General features: G+C 44.7%; 1 protein-coding gene across 1 annotated transcript; it reads left to right on the top strand.

Moving 5' to 3' along the window:
• The first annotated feature begins 2,955 nt into the window (after nt 1-2,955).
• BMP4 (bone morphogenetic protein 4) lies at nt 2,956-8,042 on the top strand. Its single transcript, XM_018558431.1, has 3 exons — nt 2,956-3,098; nt 3,799-4,172; nt 7,188-8,042. Exons 2-3 carry the CDS (start codon nt 3,806-3,808, stop codon nt 8,027-8,029), a joined length of 1,209 nt encoding a protein of 402 aa, XP_018413933.1. The 5' UTR covers nt 2,956-3,098; nt 3,799-3,805; the 3' UTR covers nt 8,030-8,042.
• The last annotated feature ends 360 nt before the right edge of the window (nt 8,043-8,402 follow it).

Raw genomic sequence — 8,402 nt, 5'->3', positions numbered from 1 at the left:
CGTTCACATTTGAAAATGATTGCAAATCTGCAGACTGGAACGCTGGGGGACATCAATGGCGCAGCATCAATGGCGCACCCCCTCATATCTTTAAACCTGTGCGGAAGACTACAGTACACAGGCTGCCATTTCGTATATCTATGACTTAGCCATTGAGCCTCACTCATCAAGCGGCATTAGCACCTAAGGCATGTAAAAGCGGCCTTTCAAGCGATATTATAATAACCAATAACATTGCATGAAAGGCCAGTTTAGCATGCCTTTAGTGCTAAGGCAGCTGATGAATCACGCCTATTGTCATTCACGCAGGACATTTTTTTTTTAATCTGGTTTAGAATATTGTGATAATGTGTGAATGAAGTAATAGGAAAGAAAAATGTTTGGCCATGTAATGATAATGGGTAAAACATCCTCTCGGTATGTGCCTATAGGTTTGTTCATATATATATATACACGATATTGGGACGCCGGACTTTACACACACATGAACTCTAATGGCATCCCAGTCTATTCAGTATTGGGTTGGCTCCGCCCTTTGCCGCTATAACACCTTCAACTCTCCTGGGAAGGCGTCCACAAGGTTTAGGAGTGTGTCTATGGGAATGTTGGACCATTTGTGAGGTCAGGTACTGAAGATGGAGAAGAAGGCCGGGCTCGCAGTCTCCGCTCTAATTCATCCCAAAGGTGTTCTATCGGGTTGAGGTCAGGACCAGTTAAGTTCCTCCACCCCAAACTCCCCCATCCATGTCTTTATGGACCTTGCTTTGTGCACTGGTGCGCAGTCATGTTGGAACAGGAAGGGGAACAGGAAGAGTATTACTTCTTTATTATAGTCCCTGGACCAAAACGAGCACTCTACCCTTGCAGTGCCGGGGTAGCCCCACTGCTTGGGTTAGTTTTTACAACCTATGAAGCCGTGGGGCAGCCAGCACCTTTTCAATCAAAGATGCTGGTTGTGAAGATGCTGGCATCCTCACAGCGTCATAGATCATGGTGCTCCTAGGAACCTATGACGCTGTACGGCTCAGCCATCAGTCAACCAATGACGCTGTGCGGCTCAGCCATCAGTCAACAAATGACGCTGTGTGGCTTAGCCATCAGTCAACCTATGACGTTGTGTGGCTCAGCCATCAGTCAACAAATGACGCTGTGTGGCTCAGCCATCAGTCAACCTATGACGTTGTGTGGCTCAGCCATCAGTGAACCAATGATGATGCACGGCTCAGCTATCAGTCAACCAATGACGCTGTGCGGCTCCGCCATCAACCAATAACGCTTGCTAAGACATTGACGGAAGTTTGGCGGCTCGGTGAACTAGTCAATAAACATGTGACCCCCACCAAAAATGTATTTAATTTCGGATCTATTTAGATTTTTCTTTCATTTTTCGAATCTGAAATTTGATTTGTTTCGCTATTCAGATTTCGGATCCTTCCCAATTTTCATTTCGCAATGAAGTCACATGACTGCGCTTGTAATACAACCCCCAACAGCCAAAAAAACCCACATCTGATTGGCCAGTGAACAGTCACATGTCCGATTTAGTTTCGTTTTGAATGAAATTCAGACGGATCCAAACTTTCGTTAAAGGAACCTTCGGGTTCATTTGGACGTGTTCAAATTTGGATGTGCATTTCTATTCGGAATTAAACAAAATGTACATGTCTACTGGTCAAAACATTTGGGGAACAGCCTGGGAACTGATGGTCGATCCTATCCTAAGTCCCTGTTCATACCATCGCATTCCGTGAACACGTGTTGTGGTGAAATACGTCTGCAGGTGTTTTTTCCAGCATTTGCCATGCATCCCCATTCATTGCACACACACAGTGGTGTCACATGGGGGATGCGGACTGCATTGGGTGACACCATTGGAGGGGTTGACTGACAGTCAATTTTGGTGTCACCCCCTCTGAAAAGTCGGGCACTTGGTCATGGACTGAGAGCCTGACAGATGTACGAGAGGGGAGGGGACCCAGCGGCATACCTCATTCCGTCAGGTGAACATCCCCTCCTCTCTTTGCCGGTGTTCTGTCAAGGTCGCCAACTCGTCGAGGTCTCCAACTCGTGAAGTCCGATGTAGATTTCGACGAGATGGAGCTACTGCGCCTGTGCCAGCCGTCACAGTTTTTGCAATCCTTGTTGACTTTTCCAGTTGCCATAGGTGCACCTGTGCGGCTTCTAAATTGTCATCAAGTTCTCCAACTCCCGCAGGCGCACTGCCACAGATTGTAAGCTTGATACTTCACTTGGGTGGCTGCGCAGGCGCACAGACGGGAGTTGGAGGTCTCGACGAGTTGGAGAATTTGTTAAAAACACCGGCATCCATCACCAAGATAGCTGCCGGCAGGCAAGCGCACGCGACGTCATTAGTGATGCATGCGCGGTGAGGTCCCAGAAGGGTGTCACCTGGCGGCTGCTCCGGGTGCACGGACGACAAACGCAGGAAAGAAGCTCATGTAGCAAATTCTGCAACATGCGTCCCGTCACATAACTAGCAACGACACTACAAGCGCGCTGCACCTTTTTGATGCGTTCTGCGAATGCGTGTAAAATTGCATCTTTTTGGGCGTGGATTAAGGCAACGCAATGGTGAGAATACTCAATCTGATCCCTACTACTGTATATATTTATATACATGATAGAGATACATTGTATATAACTTGTTACATGTATCCTCCCGGATCGCCCAGGCAATGTTACAAAGCAGCTGCCCCATAAACTGGACCCCAGGCCGGGTGCAGCAGTGCCAATGCCCCCATAGCTGGCACCGATGCCCGCTCTCCGTCCAGCGACCCCCCCCTCCCCGACTCTCCGCCGGCAGGAGGGGGGGGCGGCGCTTATATAGGCGGCCCCGGCAATGATTGACAGCTTTCCCCGGGGGCGCTGCGCACCACGTGACCCGGCGGTGGGCTGGAAGAAAAACAGATCGTGTCTGGCTCGCAGTCTCATTATAGCCATCGCAGGAGCCAGCTCCATTCCATAGTATCATCCCGATCTGCTAACTGCCTCCGAGCCCCCCTGAGCTTTTCCACCCATTTGTCCAAGATTGCCTGTCAAGAATCATGGACTGTTGTTCTATGCCTTGTTCTCTGTCAGTGAGTAGACTTTTCAATTTTTTTTAATTCTCATTCTTACTCTCCCTTGTCCTGTGTTGCATCTCCCCCCCATTCTTTTTCCCCCCAATCTTTGCAACCCCCCCTTCCCCTCCGCAGAGCTGCAGCACCCTGGGGTGGACAGTATTAGGATGGGTTGTAGCAGAATGGCAGAGGATGAATACTGGATCTTTCCTTGTAAGTGACAACCCAAGTTTGACCTGTCTTCTGTACCTATTGCAAAGTGTGTTGGAGCCTAGCGTGCGTCGGATGTTGCGTTCCTTTGCAACATTGTGTCATGCATTGGGAAGTTTTTTTCTTTTTGGAGTTGACAGAAGGTATCGAATCCTTGGGTGGCGGTGCGAGGACCGGTGAGAGGTCTCTAGCTGGGAGCTCTGCACTGGTGCTCTGCACAGTGATGGGTTACAGTTTGCCTAGAATTCCACAGAATTGCAAGGAAAATCCTTTTTGGGGGGGGATGTCAGCCGTCTTTTAAGCCCTGACGGTGGCGAGATTGCAGCAATGCGCACACACACACACAGGCTGTTGCGAGCTGTTTATTTTGCTGCGAGCCTGGCTTGAGATAATTGTGCAGATAGCCCAAGAGACAGCACACAGATTAGTCAGGATAGTGGCTATCTGTTCTTTTAAAAACCCCCGTGAGCCTCCTACTTATTTGCATGTATTGTGTTCTGCATCCCAGAGACACCATGATTCGTGGTAACCGAATGCTGATGGTCATTTTATTATGCCAAGTCCTGCTAGGAGGCACTAGCCATGCCAGTCTGATTCCTGAGACCGGGAAGAAGAAAGTGGCCGAGATTCAGGGCCAAGCGGGCGGAAGGAGGTCCGCTCAGAGCCATGAGCTCTTGCGGGACTTCGAGGCGACGCTGCTGCAGATGTTCGGCCTCCGCAAGCGGCCGCAGCCCAGCAAGGAGGTGGTGGTGCCCGACTACATGCGGGACTTGTACCGGCTCCAGTCGGCCGAGGAGGAGGAGGAATTGCAGGAGATCAACTTGGAGTACCCCGAGCGACCCACCAGCCGTGCCAACACAGTGAGGAGCTTTAACCATGAAGGTAAGTGTCCGAGACATTCTGTTGTGCCTCCGGAGGGTGGGAAGGAGGGTCTGGCGTGTGTTCAAACTAGCTGGAGTCTTCAAAAGTTTCCAAAAACTCTTTAGAACTTGTGTGGAATGCCGCAGCCCCCTGTTTGTGTTTCGTATAATGACTTCAGCCTTACTAGGGTTTTGGTTTGCTTTCTTCTAGATCAGCAGTGTTGGAATAGGTTCATTGTGAAGGACTTTTTAGATCATGTTTCAGCAATGTTATGACTTTAGTACTATAAACCACAACTCTTTCCTTGTAATAACGCACTTCTAAGTCACTTTGTGCTATATCTAGACTGCCCTTTAATCATTTAGTCATTATGTTGGAAGGTAATCCCCCCCCCCCATAAACATCCACCTTCTGTATACACTCAACATATAAAATTCTTTGAGCATTGTGCCTTGTCTTCAGTCTGTCTGTTGAGGCATAATATCCTTCGAACTGTTACCTATTCTCATGTAATTCCGGGTAACACCTTCCATTGTCTTATGTTTGTGCAGAACTTTTCAACAACTAACTGACCATCCCCCTTAATTTCCATCATGTACTTGCCAGAGTCGTGTTAACGTCCCCCTCTTGTAATTTAACTGTGTACATTAGGCATGTAGCAAATGCTTAATTCCTGACCTGGATATAGGTATGCGAGCCTGCGTTCCCTCATAGCATGACTCGCCCAGCTGCTTACTCCCTTGTTATCACTGTATATGTTTAATTATCAGCTGCTCTAATGCAGGAGTCCACTCCTATCTTGCAAAGGCTGCAGGAGCCCACTGTTAACTGTGTAAGCGCTTCTTGGCAACCGTCTCAGTGCAAGAAAAGGAAAATAATCGTCTCATTTAAAGCCACCTGCAGTGGATAGGTTAGCAGCTAACCTTTAGCCTACCGGACAGTTTAATGCCTGGCATGAGAATATATATACTTATGTGTAGACCTAATTTCTTTTCAGTTGGTCCCATGCATCATGTTGCCTTCAAGCTTTAGAAGGACATGAAATTGCAGCGTGGTCTGCAAGCTTGGGCTTGAGGTTCCTCAGTAGCTAGGAGCTTTAACAAGTTGACTTAAAAACCTAAAGTGATGTAGAAAGGGTTTGAGGTCCAAAAACATGTTTATAAACATCGTTTTTACTCTACGGTGTTATCCTAAGAATGGATTTGCCATCTAGATTCTTGTGTATATGATACATCTGAAGTGGGAACCTAATTGAAGATCTAGGTGGCATTCAAGCAAAAAGGTTTTTTTCCAAAATGTTTTAAACTGTCCCGTTGATTGGGAAGGACTTGAGGTTCCTCAGTAGCTAAGGGCTTCAACACCTTATTGAAGATCTAGGTGCCATTGAAGGAAGTGGGGCTTTTGCAAAATGTTATAAACTGTCTTGTTGATTGGGAAGGACTTGAGGTTCCTCAGTAGCTAGGGGCTTCAACAGGTTGACCTTAAAACCTACTAAAGTGATGTAGAAAGTGTATGAAATCCAGAAACATGTTTCTAAACATTGTTTTTTACTATACAGTGGTATCATAAGAAAGAATAGATTTGTCATCTAGATTCTTGTGTACATGATAAAACTGAAATGGAAATCTATTTGAAGATCTAGGTGGCATTCAAGCAAGTACGTCTTTTCCAAAATGTTATAAACTGTCCTATTGATTGGTAAGGACTTGAGGTTCCTTAGTAGCTAGTCGCCTCAACAGGTTGACTTTAAAACCTGCCAAACTGATGTAGAAAGTGAATGAGCTCCAGAAACATGTTTCTAAACATTGTTTTTACTCTTTGGTGGTATTATAGGAACAGATTTATCATTTAGAGTCATGTGTATGTGATACATCTGAAATGGGAACCCAACTGAAGTTCTAGGTGCCATTGAAACAAGTAGGTTTTTTCCAAAATGTTATAAATTGCCCTGTTGATTGGTAAGGAGCAATAAGCAGCCGTTGTTTGTTTTTATTGTAAATACATGGTCTGAAATGCAATATGATACGGTAATAGCTTAGTCAAGGGCTTCACATTCCAAGGTCTTTCAATGTTTATAACACGCTTGGTTTTGTAGTTCCACCACAGGTGGGGCAGTTGGTGTTGCCATTGCCTAAGCGTGTTCTGGAACACGGAAGTAAGCCATTGGTGCGCTTTTCAACTACTGAGTCACGTGATGCCTGCACCTAGTCGATATGTTATTATAGTTTTGGTTTTTGTTTACTTTGTTACATTATCTTCCATATGCCATCAAATGTTTCTGTAGACCTCTTTGGCTAAAATAAACCTGCGATTGTCCGGTTGGACTTGCTTTGAAACACATAAAAAGAGAAATCTCACCCATTTATGTTACATGCCGTGCATAGGTCCGTTTTTAGCTTGTATAAACTGCGTTATGTGCTCCGGTCTCATCAAAGGCAAAGGTGCACCTCCCTGTATTTTCCACCAGCTTTAATACTTAAAGTACACTTGGTGTATTTAACGCCACAAACGTGTGTTTGTAAGATTTGTTCAATGAAGCCTTGTAATCCGATCCAAATGTTTCCTTGCGGATGTTTTTTTCCCAAGGTAAATCTGAGTTATTAATCCACGGCATCTTTGCAGTACTGGAATTTGCTTTTCTTTCCCCCTCTTCTGTAACATGATCAACAAGGCATGCTCTATGCTTTCAAAAAATTGCTGGATCTCCCGAGCAATGCACTTCAGATTCAGAAAGAAACGTTGTATGTGATCTTGCCTGCCAAGTGATTTATGTACATGGAACTTGCAAACTTGGATCACAAGTGGCTCAAAGGCTAAAACCTGCTAGCGTTTGCAGGCTTTGCATAAGTGGTGGCATTTTAAGAGTGAGGACTTCCTTACATGTGTTCAAAAAGTTGAGTAATGATAGTCTTTTTATCTTGTCATATTGTATTCTTTGTTTAAAAAGTAGGGGCTGTTTGTGTAGAGACCCCTTCTTCATATATTCAAAAACATGTTGAGCCAAATATTAATTTTTCCCTTTTCTTTCTTTGTTAGAACTTTTGGAGAGCATACTAGGCACGCCAGGAAACACAAGCATTCGTTTTTTCTTCAATCTCTCCAGCATTCCAGAGAACGAGGTGATATCGTCAGCTGAGCTTAGACTGTATAGAGAACAGATAGACCACGGACCTACGTGGGAAGATGGATTCCATAGGATAAATATATTTGAAGTCATGAAACCTCTTTCAGACAATGGACAGTTGATCACTAGGCTACTGGACACAAGGCTCATCCACCACAATGTGACGCGGTGGGAAAGTTTTGACGTAAGCCCGGCCATTATGCGATGGACCCAAGAGAGGGGCATAAACCATGGGTTTGCGGTGGAGGTGGTACACCTCAACCAGACTAAAAATTATCAGGGGAAGCACGTTCGCATTAGCCGATCCTTATTACCTCAAGAGAACTCAGACTGGTCTCAAATAAGGCCACTTTTAATCACCTTTAGCCACGACGGCAGGGGACATGCACTGACCAGGAGGTCAAAACGAAGTCCCAAACCGCAGCGAACCCGTAAAAAAAATAAGAATTGTCGTAGGCATGCATTATACGTGGATTTCAGCGATGTTGGCTGGAATGATTGGATTGTGGCACCCCCTGGATATCAAGCCTTTTATTGCCATGGTGATTGCCCGTTTCCATTGGCTGACCACCTAAACTCAACCAACCATGCCATTGTACAAACTCTGGTTAACTCAGTTAACTCCAGCATCCCCAAAGCTTGCTGCGTTCCAACAGAGCTGAGCGCCATTTCCATGCTGTACTTGGACGAGTACGACAAAGTGGTCCTTAAAAACTATCAGGAGATGGTGGTAGAGGGTTGTGGATGCCGTTAAAAAAAATAAAAAATAACCAAAGGCAGACTGCTCATTATCTGCTGGACTCCTTTAAAAAAATGAACAATCATCTTGACCTTATTTATGTCTTTTATGTGCAAATTTTTTTTTTTTTTCGAACATATGATCATATATTTTGCAAAATATATTTATAACAACATATTAAAAGGAAAAAAATAAAATAAGTCATTATTTTCAAAAACATTTTTCAAAAAAAAAACATAAGCTACTCTTTTGTACAGTTGTTTATAAAATGTACATTAGGAAAATGTTGGATTTATAAAGGGGATAGAATATGTTTTTTTGTTTTCGATACAAAATGAGCTTTTTTTTTATAGTGTTGATATTTATTGGCAATATGACTTAAACATCT

The sequence above is a fragment of the Nanorana parkeri genome, unplaced genomic scaffold (assembly GCF_000935625.1).
Source record: "Nanorana parkeri isolate BGI_ZX_2015 unplaced genomic scaffold, ASM93562v1 scaffold339, whole genome shotgun sequence".
In the NCBI taxonomy this organism is placed as follows: domain Eukaryota; kingdom Metazoa; phylum Chordata; class Amphibia; order Anura; family Dicroglossidae; genus Nanorana; species Nanorana parkeri.
This window is presented reverse-complemented; position numbering and strand designations above follow the sequence as displayed.

Bases quoted from the DNA above. Each gene is read 5' to 3' on its own strand.
- BMP4 (XM_018558431.1), top strand. From the start codon at position 3,806: ATGATTCGTGGTAACCGAATGCTGATGGTCATTTTATTATGCCAAGTC. The intron at 4,173-7,187 runs GTAAGTGTCCGA...TTTCTTTGTTAG, and splicing joins GAGGAGCTTTAACCATGAAG to AACTTTTGGAGAGCATACTA.